Below are 23,093 nucleotides of genomic sequence, written 5' to 3' on the forward strand. Positions count from 1 at the left end.
CTTTGTAAAAGAAAGCAAGTTTAAACCTTTAAAAAAAAAGTTTAGAATCATGGTAAGACTTATTTGTATAAAGCCGAATTTGAGAATTTCTATAATGTTATCCAAATCAAGGGTTAATGTTAGATGTATACAGAATCAGTTTTAGTTTTGATATTTGTATGAATATATTGGCATACTGGTAACACCATTTTAATCCTGAAGTTTAGTAATAGAAATTGTAATGTTATCAGTATATATATGAAATGAATATATTACTTTAATTGTTATATATTTTATTGTGAATAATTTCCCCCTGACAGAATAAAAATTGTAAATAATTTCATCACTTTGAGATTAGTTGTCTCCCCTTATTTTGTTTTAATCATCAGTTGTAAGTTATTATTCATCAATTATGGACTTTTTGACGAGGTCAATATGTTATAAATATGGACCGGTTCAGACTATATTGACCGTGGACAAAGTTCAAGTGTCAATATAATCTAACAGGTCCATATATTACTTATTGACTGAGTAAATATTCTTTAAATTATATATTACATATGTAAATAATGTATTAGGAAAATGGCGTTCAAAGTATTTTTCTGTTTATTTTTTAATTGTATTTTGCTTGTTGTGTTAGCTAAAAGTTCTTGTATTCTTAGCATTTAACATAAAATTCTTGATATCTCCTTCTGATCAACTTAAAAATTTACTTTTCGAATCGTCTGCAGCGCTTCCTCCATGTTCGCTATGTATGATGTGTGAATTTTTAATATTGACCATCAAAATACATATAACATGTATAAATAGAAACATAGCGTCAATATACATTAAAATAGAAAAAAGGCTTCGAATACATAAAATAACCTTTGAAACAATTAATATTATATATCCAATGATAACAGGAGAATGCTACACCATATGAGCCAGTCCATGCGAAAAGGTACAAAAACGAAAAATCTACGAAATTCTAAAAAGTGTGCATAATTATTGGTAGTAGACTTGTGATTTACAAAACACATGTACTTTTTCTCATATCATCAAGCTGTGAGCTACACGCACCTGCAAGTGTTGAGACCCATCTTTAGTTTTATCAAGATTTTTAGTGAATTATTTCATATATTTCAATCATTTTCAAAGTACAGTTTAAATGGCTTGATTTGCCAATTGATAATGTTAACCCCGGTAGCAGTGGGGATAAGGCTCTCGCTTACAATGCGGATATCAATGCAATCAAACCGGGCAACGGGTCGAATCCAGTGCAACTTAGGTTGATTTATATAATATTAAATAACTTAATATAATATTAAATAACTTAACTTAACTTAAAATTATTTCAATTTCTAAAACACAAGATGTCATAGTTTTTGTATTTTCCCTCATGTTTTAATGTTGTCTTACTTTCTTTAAACCTGTAGAACTGACGGAAATTATTGACTTTTGTCTCTGAAGTGTCGTAAATTTTTAAGTTTCTGGTCGGTATAGCATTAGTCCGTGGAACAAATGATTTTACACTTGCTCAAATACCAAAAATTCAGATATTTCTACTTCTTTTTCTGTTTTAGTTGACAAATTCGGGATAGAATTGACAATCTTATGAATGTTTACATTAATGTAATTTTTTTCGGATAAAATCGTTTTTCAAAAATACTATAACAAACTTTCATAACGTGTCCTGTAAAGTTTACCAAAAGGACTGTTTGTACCTTTTCGCATGGACTGCATGGTTCATATCATTTTTAAAAATCACAAAAAAAAAACCAAAAAAATCGAAATTTCCAAAATGCAATGAAATATCGAAATATTTATAATACTTCATATCCAACGTTATAATTTAATGCAAATTTTGACATATAATTATCCCTAGCAACTTAAATTCTCCCCTTAGCAACCATACACCAATCAGCAAAAAGTCCATATTCCAAATATTTAAGCAACGATTTGAAGTTTCAAATGGATTCGGCATCTATCAAAACATCTAGTTTGCATAAAACACATCTAAAATATATTGATTTTTTAAAAAGTTATGGCGAAATCACTCATTTACTTTACATTGGCTTTGCTTGGTACTTTCGCCGATATCACCTATATGAGCCAGTCCATGCGAAAAGGTACAAAAACGAAAAAATTACGAAATTCTAAAAAGTGTGCATAATTATTGGTAGTAGACTTGTGATTTATAAAACACATTTACTATTCCTCATATTATCAAGCTGTGAGCTACGCGCACCTACAAGTGTTGAGACCCCCCTTTTAGTTTTATCAAGATTTTTAGTGAATTATTTCATATATTTCAATCATTTTCAAAGTACAGTTTAAATGGCTTGATTTGCCAATTGATAATGTTAACCCCGGTAGCAGTGGGGATAAGGCTCTCGCTTACGGTGCAGATATCAATGCAATCAAACCGGGCAACGGTTCGAAATCAGTGCAACTTAGGTTGATTTATATAATATTAAATAACTTAATATAATATTAAATAACTTAATATAATATTAAATAACTTAACTTAAAATTTCAATTTCTAAAACACAAGATGTCATAGTTTTTGTATTTTCTCTCATGTTTTAATGTTGTCTTACTTTCTTTAAACCTGTAGAACTGACGGAAATTATTGACTTTTGTCTCTGAAGTGTTGTAAATTTTTAAGTTTCTGGTCGGTATAGCATTAGTCCGGGGAACAAATGATTTTACACTTGCTCAAATACCAAAAATTAGGATATTTCTACGTCTTTTTCTGTTTTAGTGGACAAATTCGGGATAGAATTGACAATCTTATGAATGTTTACATTAATGTAATTTTTTTTCAGATAAAATCGTTTTTCAAAAATACTATAACAAACTTTGATAATGTGTCCTGTAAAGTTTACCAAAAGGACTTTTTGTACCTTTTCACATGGACTGGCTCATATGTAATATTCTTGTATATAAAGTGTGTAGTGCATTTTTATTAAAGGTTCATACTCATAACTATGTTTTTCACAGCACTTAATAACTTATCACCCTTTAAGGTGGGTCTCATTGGGGTCTAAGCGTGACACGGGATTGCCTATTTTTGGTAAGCGTGACACAGGAAAGTCAAATTATTGTGTCATGAAAACGGGAAATGAGGTCTAGCGGGACCCGGGTAATGACAAAAAAATGAGAATTGCTTATGTACATAGTGTAAGCGGGATACAGGAATCTGACAAAACAGTAAGCGGGATCCGGGATCCGGGATCGGAACCCCCCAATGAGACCCCCTTTAAGTCGGATTTATACCTTTAGGTGTTATACCATGGTACGTTACATCTGGGACCCGGGAAATGACAAAAAAATGAGAATTGCTTATGTACATAGTGTAAGCGGGATACGGGAATCTGACAAAACAGTAAGCGTGGTCCGGGATCGGAACCCCCCAATGAGACCCCCTTTAAGTAGGATTTATACCTTTTAGGTGTAATACCACCAAATCATGGTACGTCACATCCGGTTGTATACGAAAATAGGTCAAAAAAATTTCCCTTGAATTTGACAGTTGTAGGTAATTAATCCTACATTTTATTGCAGTAAAAGATGTCTGTGTCATAAACATATGTCTTGTGTATTCCAAAGCACCATTATTTTTTCATTTGGGATTTCTATAGAATATTTTGTAATTTTGAGGTTACATGGTGACTAAACCTTGTACACAGTTAAAATAAGGGGAGAAATTTGATTGGTTAACTTCCAGTGATGGTTATTTTCTTATATGCAATGAAATGTTATGTGAATTTTTGTCTATTATACTGGACAGGATCAAACTTTACTCATGCCAAGTATTTCTTGATTTGTAACAAAGATAAATTCGACATATTTTTTGAAAAAGTGCAAATTTAACAAAGACTAATAGGGGGAAATCAATGGTGGTATTACACCTTTTAAGACACCCATGCATAAAAGTATGATTATTTCCCCTTAAATTAAAGTGTATCAGTTTTTCAAAGAAATAACAAACAAAAGTGAACCAATGTAAATCTGTAGTACAATAGAGTCAATAAAGTCGATACCTCGGGTATGCAGGGTCTTTATGATAAAAAACATAAAATGTAGAGAGTCTTATGACAACAACACTTTAGGGACTGCAGAAATTTATTGATCGACATGTTTCGATGCCTAGGGCACCGTCATCAGGATAAAAACAATACATAAAATCATGTTGAAGTACAAAATTGGGTTGTTAAAATTTAAACGTCACAATGTTACAGTTTCAAAGTTTATTTTATTAATTGTATCTTAATGGCTTAACAAATTATAGAATGAAGGTCCATGCTTATCCAAACTCTTGATAAAGTAGCTAGTTCCTCCCTTATTTGTTGTATATGTATGTAAATTCAGATTCTATATTATCTACCCTTCATTTTAGTATGATTAATTTTTCAAGGTGTGTTTTTTGTTTCTTTGTTGTAAATAGTTTTTGTTTTTAGTATATTTTTATATTGAGGAATATGAATAAGTTTAAATATGGAAAGAACCCTATATATTTGTTTTTCTTTGAAATCAATCACAATAACTAACAATAATATTAATATCAAAATATATTTAATGAGTATTAACTATAAATGGCAACATATATAATGCAAAAAATAATGGTCTTGCCATGACAAAAAGTAGATATGTTTAGTATTTTTTAATACCATCCAGTTAGGCCAACTAAAATTAATTAGTAGATTTTCATCCAAATTTTTGAAAAAAATGGGGAGGATTTTATTTTTTATTTTTTATTTCTTATGAAACCCTCTTGTGACGTGTTCTTCATATACCCAAGTGTAATAATAAGCTTATATCATGTATATACATGTATTTATAAGGAATCGTACATAATTTTTTTTAAATCTTAAATAAAAATCTAGTGTTGACAACCACTCACGGTTCTACATGTAATTGCTGCTTTAGCAACCTATTTTTAGTAAACGGCATAAACATAAACGGCATAAACATGCTCTCTTCAGTTGGACTTCCTTCACCAAATTTATGTTTTTTTGTCTCCATAAAATGGAACAAATATGCATTGGTATGCAACACAAGAATTATGAGTACAGAATAAAATGAAAACTCAAACAGTTTTGAAAATAATAGGGTTGGTGCTTTTATGATTCTTCTTATAGATGCAAATATAATTAATATGTAAAACATGAACTAAACAAAAAAGAAGTTGTTTAATGACTCTATTGAGGGTATTGGGACAGAAGGTGTTTGCTTTTTGTCAACAAAAAAGTGTATGTTTGCCGACTTTTTGAACTCAATATACTGTCATAAATCTAACAAGTTCGTGCTTGTGTCAATTGGTTTAATCCAGTTATATTTGTACCAATGTGTTCCACGATTCTTGCTCTTTGGATATAATTCATAGTAAAAAATTCCTGACACAAAGGCATTTTAGATTCATTTTATCAATAAAATAATAAACGGTTCTAATCACAGAAATGTGTGTCATGCCGCAATTTGCGTTCTTGGACACAGCGTATTACTTGAATCCCGAGTATTTCATGCCCTTCTCGTAATCAATCTCTATTCTCGGTAGATGATTTGTCACCATAGAGCTGCAGAATCATTTTAAATTACTCGGAAGGAATACGAAAACCGAAATTTGAAACAGGAAGTTTTGAATGAAACGAAATGTTTGACGTTTACCGGAAACGGAAATGAACAAAATCCGGAAATCGTAAATTTTTAAAAATAAAAAAAATCGGGGCGGGGCGATTTCAGAGGGGCGGGCGGGGATGAAAATCTATCAATTAATTTTAATTGGCCTTAGACAAAAAACTTATATTTTATTTGGTACACATAAGTATACACATTTATTTAGCATTTCAAATTGTTTCTTTATTCAGTATATATGTAGTAGTCATTATGTTTTATTGTTGATTAATTGAGTTTGACGAACAAATAATAAGTACTGCAATTGTTCCATATTTTTACTTCTATCTCTTAAGGTATAGAACCACTAATTCAGGCAGGGTCGGAAAGAACATACAAGAAAGTAGTACATATTTTGAACAAAATAGTTCCTACGCATAGCTGTGTCAATAGTGGGAATATTTTGGTAGTTTTTGTATCAAATGAAAGCTTGGACACTTGGGATCACTGCAGAACCCTTGTTAAAAGTTCCACTTGAATAATAAAGAAGTATATGAAATTTTAATAAGAAGGCACATTTGGCCTGTTGTTCAGATCAGAAGTTCCTGTTTTTGTACTATCAAACTTCGGGGAACCAGTACGCTCTAATATGCAATTAAAGGTATGTTGATTCTTTCAGCACAAGTCAGGATAAGGTATTGTTTTGACATGAAATAACTGCCACTTTATTTGAACTTCAGGCAAAGTAGCCATAAATGCTTGAAATTGCAGAATTTAACATAGAAAGCAATGGGGCTATGAATTAAGCTTACATATGTGTATGTTCATGAATGTCATTGAAGCTTTTTATTAATCTATGATTTTAATTTACAGGCTTTGTATTGTATTTGCATATTTCATGATATTTGACTTACTGATCTATTTTCAATTAATAAAAATCTATATTTCAAGTTTCTCTTGGATTGTTTTCAGAACCCAAATGAAGTATCTTATTCGATTATTTGAGTACTGTGGACTCATTATTATTCGTTGGATACCAATTTTCCTGGATTTTGTGGGTACAGGTGAAACATGAATTTAAATGTCAAACAATTGACAAATTTTCATAAGGCTTGCATGTAGAATTTGACAAAACCATGAAATTATATATCCACGAACATGCAAATTTTGCTCAATCCACAAAAATTGGTACCAAAGAAAATAAACATGATAAATGAATCCACAGTACTCAAGTTTAGCCGAACACACCACCCTTATCCAAACAAACATCAATGTCCACAACAAACCAGCAAATTTCACATCCTGTCTGTATAACCTTACCCTGCTAGCATTATTACTCTTACCTTTCCAATAAAGAACCTTAACCTGCCAGCACTATTACTCTTAGCTTTCCAATAAAGAACCTTACCCTGCCAGCACTATTACTCTTAGCTTTCCAATAAAGAACCTCACCCTGCCAGCACTATTACTCTTAGCTTTCCAATAATGAACCTTACCCTGCCATCACTATTACTCTTAGCTTTCCAATAAAGAACCTTACCCTACCACCACTATAACTCTTAGCTTTCCAATAAAGAACCTTACCCTGCCACCACTATTACTCTTAGCTTTCCAATAAAGTACCTCACCCTGCCAGCACTATTACTCTTAGCTTTCCAATAAAGAACCTTACCCTGCCATCATTATTACTCTTAGCTTTCCAATAAAGAACCTTACCCTCCCACCACTGACCACTATTACTCTTAGCTTTCCAATATAGAACCTTACCCTGCCAGCAATAATACCCTTAGCTTTCCAATAAAGAACCTTACCCTGCCAGCACTATTACTCTTAGCTTTCCAATAAAGAACCTCACCCTGCCAGCACTATTACTCTTAGCTTTCCAATAATGAACCTTACTCTGCCATCACTATTACTCTTAGCTTTCCAATAAAGAACCCTACCCTACCACCACTATTACTCTTAGCTTTCCAATAAAGAACCTTACCCTGCCATCATTATTACTCTTAGCTTTCCAATAAAGAACCTTACCCTCCCACCACTGACCACTATTACTCTTAGCTTTCCAATATAGAACCTTACCCTGCCAGCAATAATACCCTTAGCTTTCCAATAAAGAACCTTACCCTGTTAGCACTATTACTCTAAGCTTTCCAATAAAGAACCTTACCCTGCCAGCACTATTACTCTTAGCTTTCAATAAAGAACCTTACCTTGCCAGCACTATTACTCTTAGCTTTCCAATAAAGATCATCTATTTGTTGTCTAAACATAGGGAAATCTGGTATGATAAAATTCAGGGGCGTAGCTAGGCAATTTTGATGTGTACGCAATGTCAGAGAAGGAATTCATACGGCAGGGGGTCTGGGGGCCGCTCAACTTTGCTATCAAATGATCGACGAAAGGTAGATACATTGTACATTTTGAGTTTCATAAAAATGAGTTGATGTCCATGGTCTCTTAAGAATGTCATATTTTATTTCATCAGTTATTTTGAAATCTTCAGAAAAGATGCATGTCAGGGTAGGAAGGCATAAAAGACATGACAATGGTGTTTTGACACCCGGAGGACTCAGCCATTTTAAATTGTTTGCATCAGCATTGAACAGAATCACAATGCTGGTTTCGTAAATGAAAAGGGAAGACTAGTTTTCAGAAGAATATAGCTACAAAGCGGCAGATCATTAACATATTTGTATATATTTTTTTTTATTAACTTCATTACTTTAGTTATCATGGTTATAGTGTTACTAGATTTACCATATTTATATTTTTGTGAAATTTTCGATGTGTACGCAACTGCGTTTTTGCTTATGGGTTGCTACGCACCTGAAATTGTTGTGGAAGGCTTTGGCTATCAAGACTATATTATCTGCTATACAACTGAAATAAACAAAAAGAATTGGAAGCTATTGTTAACTAATGATACCCCCTTTTAATATTCTTTAAACAGGAAGTTAAAGAGGAATCAAATCACAAAATAAAACATAATCGCATCAAGCTCAATAAGAAATTTGAGGAAGCTCTTATTTGTATATTTTCCCTAAAAAAGTGCATGGCCTGTATGTGTCAGTATAATACATGTGACGTTGAGATGAAAAGCAATAAAATCCCTTATGCTTTGTTTTTTTGTGTGTTTATTGCTGTGCATGTACTGATTTTTTTGTGTCATGGATGAATACACCATATTCTGGGTTTTTTTTATGACATGTAAGTATTTGGTAAACAGGAAGTTGATAAGGGATGAATCTGATTCTGAATTTGTGTCACATGGTCTAGAATGCTGAAATGAAGCCTGGGAATAAATTTCAGGAAGTGATTATCAGAAGTTCCTTAGCAAATGCAACAAAATGTTAGTTTTAATTGTTTTACAGTTTGTTATGTCAGAGCCTGTATTTGGTATGAGTTTTGCACAATGTGAAGGCTATAAAGTGACCTATAATTTCTTAACATCTAACTCCCTTGCGAACTTGTGGCTAGTTATCTCATTGGCAATCATACCCAAATTTTCTTATTTTATATAAATGGGAGACAACTTAAAATTACAAAAAGAAGCTCTATTTAACCATCATTATCTATTAGGATTTCATTCACAAAACAGCTGTTACTCAGTTCTATTCAAACTAAAACAATTCATAACATTAAATAAATGTATTTGTATGGTTTTGTTTGTTCAATTTATGCTTTTTGATTTTAAAATTGTTTCTAAATTTTAGTGTCTGATGAAAAGGTTATTCTAGAAACATGTTCTGCACACTGCCTCTAACCTGTCTTTGTTAAGTAAAATGCATGCCGAATAACCACAATATCCCAAGATGACATCTAAAGTTCTATATAACTTACTCTTTGAATGTGTTTTTATCAACAAACAAACCATGTAGGTCTGCCTGTGCTTGTACATTGTTCAAATTCTCCATACTCTCTGTCAGCCTGGGGTCAGAATCACGTAAACCATAATTTGCTATTGCCTGAAGAAGGAAGAAAAATAACGATTTGTCATACAATTGACCTAGTCCCAAGTCAGGGGCCTGTAATTAGGTGGTTGTTGTTTGTTTCTGTATTATATCATAATTGATTTTGTCATGTTTGTGGTGTATTGTTTTGTTACGAAATGGTTGGTTTTCTTGTTTCAATTATTTTACATTTTGTCATGCTAGGCTCTCTTAGAGTTGACTATTTGGTAAGGGTGTTGCTCATTGTTGAAGTACAGTGATCATAAGCTGCTTACAACTGGATCATTTGAACTCTGGTGGATAGTTGTCTCATATACCACTATACATGATCTTCTTATTTTTATATGATGCTGAATAAAAACACAATCGGATTAAAATAAAGATAATGAGTCTACTTAGCTTTGTTTTATACAAGGATCTGAAAACACTGGGCTCTACTTTCTGTTTTTAAAATTCTTTGAAGAATCCTCTGATTTTGTTGAATTAAAACACACCATCAAGAATTTGAAAGCTGAAATTTCATTGGCTGATATATATAGTAAATACAAGAACAGAAAGTAAAATGGAGTCTTGTCAGATCCTAAATGAGCAATGTTTGAACACAGGATCTGTATTTTAATCAGATAGAATAAAAACAAGGAATTATTTGAATCTGGAAAATTGATGAGAAATTTATGATGAAAACTAACCCATGCAACTAAATAGGGTTAGCTGTGTGCCCATGGCTAATTATAAGGGGGGTTAATCAATTCATACTGAAATTATAGTGAAAGCAGAATTGACCTTAGCCATGCTCATATGACTAACCCTATTTAGTTGGGTTAGTTTTCATCATACATTTAAATTTCTAATCAATTTTCGAGAATTCAAAATTATTCCAGATTCAACTGATTTCTAGTTTAAACATGATAAAATGGCATTTCTTACAGTTCTAAATTTCTGCACGCTCAACCTGTCTCCATTATCACTAAGATAATCAAACAATCTATCTTCAAAATTCTGTATTGCCCAGGATTCTCTGCAAAATATAAAGTTCTATTTATTTTGAGTCGGTTTATATATCTACACACAATTGATGATGTACCTCATGTTGATGAAGTTGATAGTTCAAAGAGACAAACTACAGGATGTGTTGCACATAAATATATACATGTACATGTGTATAAAAGTTACATGGATATATATAACAAAAAATGTTCAGTTTTTATTGCCAAATGTCATGAATGTAAAAATTTGCAAACAACCCTGTATATCTGGTACCAATGTGCATTAAAATACACACACAGGGGGATTTAATTTAAATATCACTCTGGATTGTGATCAGTGATTTACTCCAAAATATTGTCATGACACATATTTATGTCTTTGTCAAATATAACATTTTGCACACGGAAAGATATTTTGGAGTGAAATTAGAACACTGTTCATAATGAAAAAACTTTACACCCCCAAAAAGAGATTTTAACTGACTTGCATGTGTGTGTTAAAGCAGTGTCTAAAAGAAGAATAAAAATATAAAACACCATGCACAAGTTGTGTTGAAATCATTTAGAAAAAAAAGTGCACATGAAAAACAATCTTGCTAGAAATTACCGTTCTTTTGGTAGTTTTCTTGATGCAAGAACTCTGTAAAAGATATATATAATATATTATCACAATTACAGTTACCATGGTGAAACAATTAAATCTTAGTTGAATAAATGTCTCATTTTAAGTAGATCGGGCATATATTACAATGCATACATGTACATGTCCCAAATCATGAGTCTCTGGCCTTTGTTAGTTATGTATGTTTTATAATTTAAGTTCATTTATATGTTTTAGTGACATTCATTTGGTGACCCTCTGCTGTTGTTTTTTATTTGGGCGGGTTGTTGTCTCTTTGACACATTCCCCATTTCCATTCTCAATTTTATTTTGATTGAACTAGCTAGTACACATTTTATTTAGGGGACAGCTGAAACCCGCCTATAGGTGCAGGATTTTCTTGCTATGTAAAGACCCATTGGTGGCCTACCGCTGTTTTCTGATCTTTGGTCGGGTTGTTGTCTCTTTGATACATTTTCCATTTTCATTCTCAATTTCATGACCTGATCAAGCTATGTCTCTAAGTACTGGAAACAATAATGTTTTGTTATAAAAATGAAAGTTTGAAGGAGGAATCCTGAATGAATTACATGTATTAAAGTGTACCAAATTCTGGACCCTAATTTGGACCAACTTGAAACCTGAGCCCATAATCAAAAATCTACGTACATGTTTATATTCAGCATATTAAAGAACCCCAAGAATTCAATTTTTGTTAAAATCAAACCAAGTTTAATTTTGGACACTTTGGACCTTAATCATGTTAATGTACATTGTCAGATTGTAGACCAATTTGAAAATGGGATCAAAATTTAAGAATCTAAATACACTGTTAGAATCAGCATATCAAAGAACCCCAACCTCAATCCCAACTTTTTTTTTTGTGGTCATAAACCTTGTGTTTAAATTTTATAGATTTCTATTTTCTTATACTAAAGTTATTGTGCGAAGACCACAAACTAGAGGCTCTCAAGAGCCTGTGTCGCTCACCTGTTAATGTGTTTACTGATGTCGGCCATCTTCGTTGGTAGGTGGGGTCATTAGACACTTTTTTTTAAAATAGATACCCTAGTATTATGATTGTGGCCAAGTTTGGTTAAATTTGGCCAAGGACGTTTTAGAAAAGATTTTTATACAAGTTACAAAAATGACGAAAAGTTGTTCAATATTGACTATAAAGGGCAATAACTCCTTAAGGGGTCCTCTAACCATTTTGATCATGCTGACTTATTTGTAGATCTTACTTTGCTGAACATTACTGCTGTTAACAGTTTATCTCTATCTATAATAGTATTCAAGATAATAACCAAAAACTGCAAAATTTCCTTAAAATCACCAATTTTAGGGCAGCAACCCAACAACAGGTTGTTTGATTCAACTCAAAATTTGTGAGGGGATATATCTTATTCTGATGGACATTTAAATCTTGAAAGATTTGCCCTAAATGTCTTAATTTCAAAGATATAAAGCAAAAACTGCATTTTACCACTATGTTCTAATTTTAGCCATGTCGGCCATTTTGTTTGGCAGGCTGGGTCATCGGACACATTTTTTAAACTATAAACCACAATGATAATTGTGGCCAAGTTTGGTTAAATTTGGCAAAGTAGTTTTGGAGAAGAAGATTTTTAGAAAAGTTACAAAAAATGATGAAAAGTTGTTAAAAATTGACTATAAAGGGCAATAACTCCTTAAGGGGTCAACTGACAATTTTGGTCATGTTGACTTATTTGTAGGTCTTACTTTGCTGAACATTATTGCTGTTTACAGTTTATCTCTATCTATAATAGTATTCAAGATAATAACCAAAAACTGCAAAATTTCCTTAAAATAACCATTTCACAGGCAGCAACCCAACAACAGGTTGTCCTATTCGTCTGAAAATTTCAAGGCAGATAGATCTTGACCTGATCAACCATTTTACCTCATGTCAGATTTGCTCTAAATGCTTTGGTTTTTGAGTTATAAGCCAAAAACTGCATTTTACCCCTATGTTCTATTTTTAGCCATGGCGGCCATCTTGGTTGGTTTGACGGGTCACACCACACATTTTTTAAACTAGATACCCCAAGGATGATTGTGGCCAAGTTTGGTAGAATTTGGCCCAGTAGTTTCAGAGGAGAAGATTTTTGTAAAAGTTTACGGATGACGGACGACGGACGCCAAGTGATGAGAAAAGCTCACTTGACCTTTAAAAATGCTTATTTGTGCCCCTTTTTGGCCCCTAATTCCTAAACTGTTGGGACAATAAAAACCAAATTCATTCCCAACATTCCTTTAGTGATTATGAAGTTGAACCTTGTGTTAAAATTCTATTGATTTCTATTTACTAATACTAAAGTTATTATCCAGAAATAATCTGTCTGCGGAAGATGCTGACAACGACATGATACCAATATGACCAATATATATGACTAAAAAAAAATTTGTCATTCGAATAAAAACTAAAGGGTCAAAAGAGCCTGTGTTGCTCACCTTGGTCTATATATATGTGCATATAAAACAAAGGACAGGTGAGCTAAAAATCCAATAAAAACATTGAATGTAAATGATCAATGATATGAACCTCAGGCTCTCACAGAAGTCGTATATTATAAGACTTGTGCATGTTCTGTAAAATCTTGATGTTGTCAATGTCATTACATCTTGTTCATGCTATGATTGTGAAATCTTGGTGTCAGCAATGTCTCATATATATAGCTATTTTTTAAGTCTGTGTAAAATTTAAAAGTCAGTCATCATCACTTTAGTTTGGCTACATTCTTTTGTATAATCATGGTGTTAGCAACGTTCAAGTTTTAGAAAAAGAGTCAATTTGCCACCCCTATATATACAGTTAAAGACTTTTTAATGGTCGTGTCATTGGTTTGCAGTCTCCTTTTTATATACTTAATAGTCGTGATAGTAGAAAGGAAATCCAGGATTCATTCTTAAACTGATTCTAAACATGAAGAAACTAGCTAATTTCCTAATTTTTCATAATTCAATATTTAGTGTGAGCAATACAACAAGCATATCTACAAGAACATATTTGCAATTATGTATAAATCATGATAAATATAGGCATAACTTACTTTTCCTCTTTTGCTGGAAACTGTGTATGGTAAGTGTTTGGATTGTTGGTACCAGTGTTGTACCAGTGTCTGTTTATTACAGAGTTACAAGAACCAACCAGTGTAAAACCGTTCTTAGAATATCGTCCAAAGTTTTCAAGCTTGATTATTTTCTTTACAAAGGTTACATGTCGATGCATCATAGTACTAAATTAATAGTAGATTTTCGTCCAATGTTGTAAGCCAGTAGAAATGTTTTACGTTGAATCTAATTAAATCTGTCTTTTACATAAACAAAGGCAAGATTTTTCTGAAAGCACCTGTACAAACTATCATATAAGCAAGTTTTTCCACATGTAAATTAATTTTAGAGAAAAATGTCTTCTGTTAATATTTCAACAGGAAGTAGACTGGCTTTCTTACAGTCTGGAAGTTTGCAATCGTATAGAAAATGTTGTTAGATGACAAGGGAAACTACTCATAACTTTGGAGGTGTGTACAAATACGGCATTTTAATTGGTTGATAAGTACATTTTTGTTTGAAGATGTCAACAAATACACGTGGAAAACCAAAACCCTTATATATGTATATGTGTATAACTTTCTTATTTCAATAAACATGTACGAGGGTGTGAATAGGGTTATTATATAGAGAATAATAATATAAAAATAACTTTATGATAACCGAGGGTTTTGATGGGGTTAAATGATTTAAAAAGAATAATATATGCCCTTAAAAATGAAGATTAGAAAATAACGGGCAAAAAAATGAAGATTAGAGAAAAAAAGGGTTAATTTTTTGAAGATTAGAGAAAAAAGGGGTGAAAATTAAATGTTTACAGAATAAAAGACCCCCCCCCCCCCCATTCAAACCCTCATAACCGACCATAACATAAGTCCAAATAATTATGACTTCTTGCAACATTGTTATACTCATTTTCTTGAAAATTGTATGCAAGTTAAATAATTTGTCAGAGGCGGATTAAGGGGGGGCTTTTTAGGGAAAAAAATGGTTGCTTATATATATATATAGGGAATAACTGAAGCGTCCCTCTTAGGCAGTCAGTGGGCCCCCCGAAATCCTGGGCTTAAAAACACGAGATCCCAAGGTCCCGAATTCAAATAAATGAAATCCCGGCATCCCGAAATTTGAAAAAAAGAATTTCCGGATCCCGAAAGGGTCAATCCCAAAATCCCGAGTTTAAAAACACTTGATCCCGGAGTTCCGATAAAGGTCCTATCCCCCTTCTTGAATGATTGACTGATAAGAAAACGTAGCCGGTAGGCATTTTCTCCAAGTTGCATTGACTTCCAAAAGGCTAATTTTTTGTCAATGAAATTGTTTAAAAATATCGCTTGTTTAAAATTTTAGAAAATATCAATGTAGTTTGAAAATGAATGATAAAAATCGACCAGGAGCTGTCTCGGGCTCCCGTAGAATGCTTTGCAGAAGATTACGTACTTTCTCCGAGTTGCCGCGTGGCTTCCAAAAGACTTTATGTTTTGAAATGGGAAATATGTCAAAGAGACAACAACCCGACCAAAGAGCAGACAACAGACGAAGGCTACCATTAAGTCTTTTGATTATATTGCTCAAATTTTGACACCATGATTGGTTAATGAAAATATTTTTTTTTAATATTTACTTTCCCTCTTGATAATTTCATTCTTTTGAGAATTTCGCAAGTTGGCATTGTTTACAGCAGATACATTGTATTATATGTCTCTGATGGCAGCTAAAGCTAGACACTGGCTTTCTTCGCTTATCTGGAAAAATAAACTGGTTTAATAAGGGTGTGTTTTTTTAATTGGGGTTAAAAGTTACAGTGCATGTGTTGATGGTCATTAGTTAGTACCATATTGTTTTCTCACCTGTGACAAAAGTCGTAGAATCCAAGACCTATATGGAGTAAAATCCAGTGGCTGTGGCGTCGTAAACGATTTGTAGAAAGCTTTATATTCTGTTGTTTCTTATTTGTGTTTGTAACTTGTGTTGTTTATTATATTTGTAAAAGAATATTATATTACAATGATATTATATTATGCTCCTTGTGAGCCCATTTTATGGAAATAAAGCATCTTCTTCTTCTTCTTCTTCTTCTTCTTCTTCTTCTTCTTCTTCTTCTTCTTCTTCTTCTTCTTCTTCTTCTTCTTCTTCTTCTTCTTCTTCTTCTTCTTCTTCTATTCCATAATGTAGAAGAGCTGACTGCATGCAATAGGTAGGTTTTGTCATAATAGAGGCCATTCGGGATGATGATCGGGAAAATTTCGACTGCCACTGGAAAATGATGGGATATTGGATTGGGACAGAAATTTTCCATTGCAACATGCCACCTACGGACCCCTCAAAGAGTTGATGCAAAGGTGTTTACACGAGGCATCGGTTTTAACGTCCCCATTCTGACCGGACGTGACTGCGAACTTGATACATCCCGCACAACCAAACGGACGCCCAACTTCGTTATACTGGCGATCGGGGGAAGACCAAGTGACCATATTTCATTTCCCCAGTCACCCTTGGGGAACTTTAAATTAGAAACAACAGAAATCCATATATGTGATCAAATTGATCGACATGTATCATCACAACCTGACACTTTTATACGATCTCGCGCTCAGTTTCTTCTTTGTAGTTTGGATATGAAAACAGGATTTTTGTGTAAAAGAAAAACCTCTAAACGTGTTGACAGCCTTTTAAGTTGTGCTTATTAATGTTAGTAATCATTTATCCATGCATAATCAAGTACTTATTGAAGTCAACACCTGTGCAATTAAGTAAAACAGTCACTGAAAAAATTAGAATTTGAACTTGCTGTCAGTTTATTAATAACGATTGTTAGTGATGTAATTTGTTCTTCCATAAGAAAAAGTCTTTCAGATGTAGCAAATCCTCTATATATACCGAACAATTTTACCCAAAATTGTCTCTGATGCTTACCAAACTGCCAAACTCCAGAACTAACTAGATATTGTGACACCTTACAATTCAGACACAGTGGGGCCAAGGGATATGAATTATAGAGTTTAGCTCTGAACTCAATTTAGGGGATGCCATATCTGCTGCAGGAAAAATTGAAGTTTATATTAAGATTTTCAGAATTACACCAAGGTGTGTCTGAAAATATCAAGGATACATTAAAAGTAGAACAATTACTTCATCCTGCCACTAGTGCTCTTATGAGCTATGTCCTCGTTTTGGTATTTCTATGGAAATGATGCCCGCATAGCTTGTTAATAGATATAGGAAGATGTGGTATGAGTGCCAATGATACAACACACCATCTAAGTGACAATTTATAAAAGTAAACCATTATAGGTCACGGTCCGGTCTTCAACACGGAGCCTAGGCTCAAAAGTTCATTTGATAGTTAATCGATGAAAAATAACACAAAGGCGCTTCTGAACCGTATATTGTCCCTAAAGATAACAAAAATTCGTAAATGTATGGCTATTACAAAATCAATCGTTTCTGTAGCAACATTCGCCCCGGCCATTACATTTGGGATTGGCAGTGCAGATACATCATGCATATGCATATGGGAATATGGGTCACGAACATTGATCGAAACGTTGTACTCACATTTCTTTTGTGTTTCCTATGCAAAGGTAAGACTATATCTGACGAGTTTGACCAAATCATGACGGTATTTACGCTCCAGATAGCATTTGTACTAAAAAACTGTGTTTGCTTTGAACAAACTCTGTCCTGCGCCGAACTTGTTCTTATTCTTATAAAAAAAAGGGAAGTGTCTTGTAATGCTAATACGCGTACTGAATCCGCATATGATGACTAAGAGATTGATTCATGTCCCTATTTTGTGAATACTTGAGCTATTGTGTGTCGCTTTTTAAAATTTATATAAGGATCATGACTGATTTTGAATTACAACATTAGAAAATTGGCATTGCATTGTATAATTTTTCATCCTTCCCTTAAAAAATTAATGAGTTAACTAAAAAATGTTTATGCACCAAACTGACCTTGTTTTACACTCAATTTTTTTTAAACCTAGCATTCGCCTCGGGTGACTATAATATATTTTGTGTAATAACTGCTCTGTCCAGACTTTCCAAATACATATGTATTTATCTATAACTAGATACTAATTTTCACAAAATACACAACCTTAAAGATGCAAAATTAAATGCACTGTTTCAGCGCTTGAATTTTGTTTTTTCAAAGATAGAAAAAATATTGAAATAATTTGATAAACTGGTGTTTTATACTTTAGAAAATAATTCTGTAATATACTATAATGAAATACTATACACAATATGAAAGTTTATGGATGTGAAAAGGCCAAGGCCACTTCTTCTTTTGCTATGTCTTAAATGGAAAAAAATCAGAAGGTTCCAAATCAACGCCATTTTGTAATGGCAACTCTTCATATAAGTAGTCAAATTTGTCGTTTTAACATCGTTTATAGCATATGCTTATGATTGAATCGTTTTTGTAGCATTCTATTGAATAAATATCATAATATTTCTCCTTTTTGTTCTTGTGGTTGAAATATTGATATTTTTAGGTCTGACCTTTGGCCTCAATTTCACAAAATTGTGAACACTCTGTATTTTTACGACCCAACTTTTCTTATTGTACACGTTTCCCTCTTTCCATCGATATATAATTTAGGTGTGTGTTCTTCCGGACCATTAAAGTTTTTTAAAATGAACTCTGGTTGCAGTACTATTAATTAACCTTTCCGAGGCTTTTAAATACCTCGGACTGTAGGTTTTCATAAACAATTTCATGTTTAATAAAGGTCGTACGATCACCTTTTAAAATAATTACAAGTAGCTTACTTCTATACCGGCCATTTGGTCTCTTAATTTTCATTCTTAATTTTATTGGTTAAATAAGTAAGAACGCAAATCTTTCTAAACTGGACAATCTAAAAAGACCGTGATGTACGTATGTGTTATTCTATTTTTTTTTATTTTAATACGAGCATGAAGTAACGATGATTAATAGCATTTGTTTAAATAAAAGTCAGAAATGACTTCAAATAAAACCAGGTGCTCCGCAGGGCGCAGCTTTATACGACCGCAGAGGTCGAACCCTGAACAGTTGGGGCAAGTATGGACAAAACATTTTAGCGTGATACAGCTCTGAATTTGGATTGTGATCAAATTTTTGACATTACATGGGTTTTTTTTTACACAAAACAAAAGTCAAGATTTTACAAATTTTTCAATTAAAGATTTCTTCTTCAAACTTTTTAAATCTAAAATTAAATAGTTGACACAGCATAGGTTTCTGACACAGAATGAATGTGGTCTAATGAACTTAAAAGTTTTTTTCTGCCTTTTAGCAATTCACTATGCTGTTGAATATTAATCCTCTCAAAAAAATGTTTGAAGAAATTTTCTTTTTATTTATGAAATCTGAAATGAGAAAAATTTAACCCCCCCCTTTTTTCACATCCCTGTTTCCCTTTTTCCAAGACTGATATCAATTCAAATTTCTAATGGAGTTTGCAACAATAACTACTCTTTTAAATACATCATAAAATATCAAAATGTAAAATAAAGTGCTTGTTATCACTGAATGGTAAAGATTGGTTGGTAGTAAAAGTGAATATACATTGTTTATTGTATAAAACAATAAAAAAAACTTCATCAGCAACATTTTATATTGGCAAATTTCCAATGAAGTTATTTACATAAAGTTATGGGCAAATAAAAATAGAAAATGACATCATAGTCATGTCTGGCAAATGTCCAACATACATTCATACATTTTCTAAAAACATTTTAGATAAGATAAGGAAATAAGATGTAAAAAAAACTGCTTGTTATCACTGAATGGTAAAGATTATTTTAATTTATCAGTTGGTAGTAAAAAGTGAATATACATTGTATATTGTATATAACAAAGATTTAAGTTGATTCTGGACAAAGAAAGATAACTCCAATTAAAAAAAAAATCTTGCTATTGCACAATATTTTGCAATTAGATATTTCTTGCTTACTATTCTGGACAAAGAAAGATAACTCTAATTAAAAAACAATTGCTATTTCACAATATTGTGCAATTAGATATTTCTTGCCATTGCGCAATACTGTGCAATTGAAAAGACTTGCTATTGCACAATACTTAATATAATAATTTTAGATCCTGATTTGGACCAACTTGAAAACTGGGCCCATAATAAAAAATCTAAGTACATTTTTGGATTCAGCATATCAAAGAACCCCAAGATTTCAATTTTTGTTAAAATCAGACCAAGTTTAATTTTGGACCCTTTGGACTTTAGTGTAGACCAATTTGAAAACAGGACCAAAAATGAAGAATCTACATACATAGTTAAATTTGGTATATCAAAGAACCCCATTTATTCAATTTTTGATGAAATCAAACAAAAAAGTTTAATTTTGGACCCCGATTTGGACCAACTTGAAAACTGGGCCAATAATCAAGAATCTAAGTACATTTTTAGATTCCGCATATCAAAGAACCCCAATTATTCAATTTTGATGAAATCAAACAAAGTTTAATTTTGGACCCTTTGGGCCCCTTATTCTGTTGGGACCAAAACTCCCAAAATCAATACCAACCTTTCTTTTATGGTCATAAACCTTGTGTTTAAATTTCATAGATTTCTATTTACTTATACTAACGTTATGGTGCGAAAACCAAGAAAAATGCTTATTTGGGTCCCTTTTTGGCCCCTAATTCCTAAACTGTTGGGACCTAAACTCCCAAAATCAATACCAACCTTCCTTTTGTAGTCATTAACATTGTGTTTAAATTTCATTGATTTCTATTTACTTAAACTAAAGTTATTGTGCGAAAACCAAGAATAATGCTTATTTGGGCCCTTTTTTGGCCCCTAATTCCTAAACTGTTGAAACCAAAACTCCCAAAATCAATCCCAACCGTTCTTTTGTGGTCATAAACCTTGTGTCAAAATTTCATAGATTTCTATTAACTTAAACTAAAGTTATAGTGCGAAAACCAAGAAAATGCTTATTTGGGCCCTTTTTGGCCCCTAATTCCTAAAATATTGGGACCAAAACTCCCAAAATCAATACCAACCTTCCTTTTGTGGTCATAAACCTTGTGTTAAAATTTCATAGATTTCCATTCACTTTTACTAAAGTTAGAGTGCGAAAACTAAAAGTATTCGGACGACGACGACGACGACGACGACGCCAACGTGAGAGCAAAATACGACGAAAATTTTTTCAAATTTTGCGGTCGTATAAAAATAAAATAAAAAAATATGTCTCATACACTTGCTTTTTTTTATTAACCATGATTGTAGTTGCGTAAACTATCTTTTACAAAACATACAAAGTGAAACTATCTTATCTTATAGCGACATATCTAGCAGCAGTATCAATTATTGAGAAATTGGTTGTAAAAGGATACCAAGCTTATAAAAGCAGTTTTATTGACCAATTTGTTGTAAAAGGATACCAAGCTTACAACAGCAGTTTTATTGACCAATTGGTTGTAAAAGGATACCAAGCTTACAACAGCAGTTTTATTGACCAATTGGTTGTAAAAGGATACCAAGCTTACAACAGCAGTTTTATTGACCAATTTGTTGTAAAAGGATACCAAGCTTACAACAGCAGTTTTATTGACCAATTTGTTGTTAAAGGATACCAGGCTTATGCCAGCAGTTTTATTGACCGATAGGTTGTAAAAGAATACCAGGCTTATGCCAGCAGTTTTATTGACCAATTGGTTGTAAAAGAATACCAGGCTTATGCCACCAGTTTTATTGACCAATTGGTTGTAAAAGGATACCAGGCTTATAAAAAAGTACAACAAAGGAACTCGGAAATCCAAGATTGGAAATCTAAAATCTAACGTTTTTCACTAGCGGAACGAGTGAAAAACAACTATCATATGCTTGATTTGGTACAGAAAAGAAGGGCGAAAGTTACCATGCAGTGGCATATTTCCAAAAGAAAACTGTGGGTTAAACCTGGTTTCATATCCAGCTTAATTTTCCACATGTACGACAGGTCATTCTGTTATATTGACAAAATTGGGTGATCAACCCAAATAGACATACATGTACATGTAATAGGGTTAATAAGTTAACGTAACAATAATTTGGACACCGTCGATCGAGCGATAGTTGTAAGATCTTGTAATGGCAAACCAAGCCGTAGATTAAAAAATAGTTTTTGTTGTTTATGTACATGTACACTGTATTTAGAAAAATAAAATTACAAAACTAGTGACCTTCGAAGAAAATTCAAAACGGAAAATTCCCAATCAAATGGCAAAATGAAAAGTTCAAACATATCAAACGAAGGGCGTATTGCATTTCCGCTAATTTTTCATATTCCCAATACTACTCTGCAAATTTCCTGACACCGAGGAAACGAGAACAACAAATTCGAATGGTGCCGAGTCTTTTCATGACCACCTGAACGAGCAGTTTTCGCTAGCCATCCTAACATTTTATCTTTGTCGTTGTGTTATTGAAACTGCAAACAGCATCTTACATTAAGATGATAACTGTAAAAGCATCCGTTCGGAAATATGAAAAGGAGATCCTTCTTGAACAAAATACAAAACTTGTAAACGGTGAAAGTACAAATATGGACTTTGTGTATACAGTACGACGTGTTGGCTACAAATATTCTGCCAGAACTGACTTATGAACTCATATCAACATGATCAAGTATATCTGAGTGCTGACTTTTGTACATATGTTTTCACACATTTTAATGATGAATTTCACATGCATGTTATGATGACCTTTAACTTAATAAACATTTATTTTGTATTATGAATTTGCTTTCGATCAAAAGGTATTCTTTAAATAACTTAAGATTCATGCTTGAAAAAATACCAAAGAGATATAAATGAATTATTATTTTAATTGGCAAAATAAAGGCCACGGCTCACAAATTAATCAAACATTAATTTATACTCAATAAAGATGAAACATTAGCA

General features: G+C 32.6%; 1 protein-coding gene across 1 annotated transcript; it reads right to left on the reverse strand.

Annotated features, from left to right (window-relative positions):
• Positions 1-9,416: 9,416 nt before the first annotated feature.
• LOC143053672 (uncharacterized) lies at positions 9,417-14,561 on the reverse strand. The gene is made up of 4 exons (XM_076226462.1): positions 14,192-14,561; positions 11,124-11,156; positions 10,458-10,548; positions 9,417-9,545 (listed from the first exon to the last, which is right to left on the reverse strand). The coding sequence occupies exons 1-4, from the start codon at positions 14,371-14,373 to the stop codon at positions 9,417-9,419; spliced, it is 435 nt and encodes a 144-aa protein (XP_076082577.1). The 5' UTR covers positions 14,374-14,561.
• Between the last annotated feature and the right edge of the window lie 8,532 nt (positions 14,562-23,093).

This window comes from Mytilus galloprovincialis, chromosome 12 (genome assembly GCF_965363235.1).
Source record: "Mytilus galloprovincialis chromosome 12, xbMytGall1.hap1.1, whole genome shotgun sequence".
NCBI classification, from domain to species: Eukaryota; Metazoa; Mollusca; class Bivalvia; order Mytilida; family Mytilidae; genus Mytilus; species Mytilus galloprovincialis.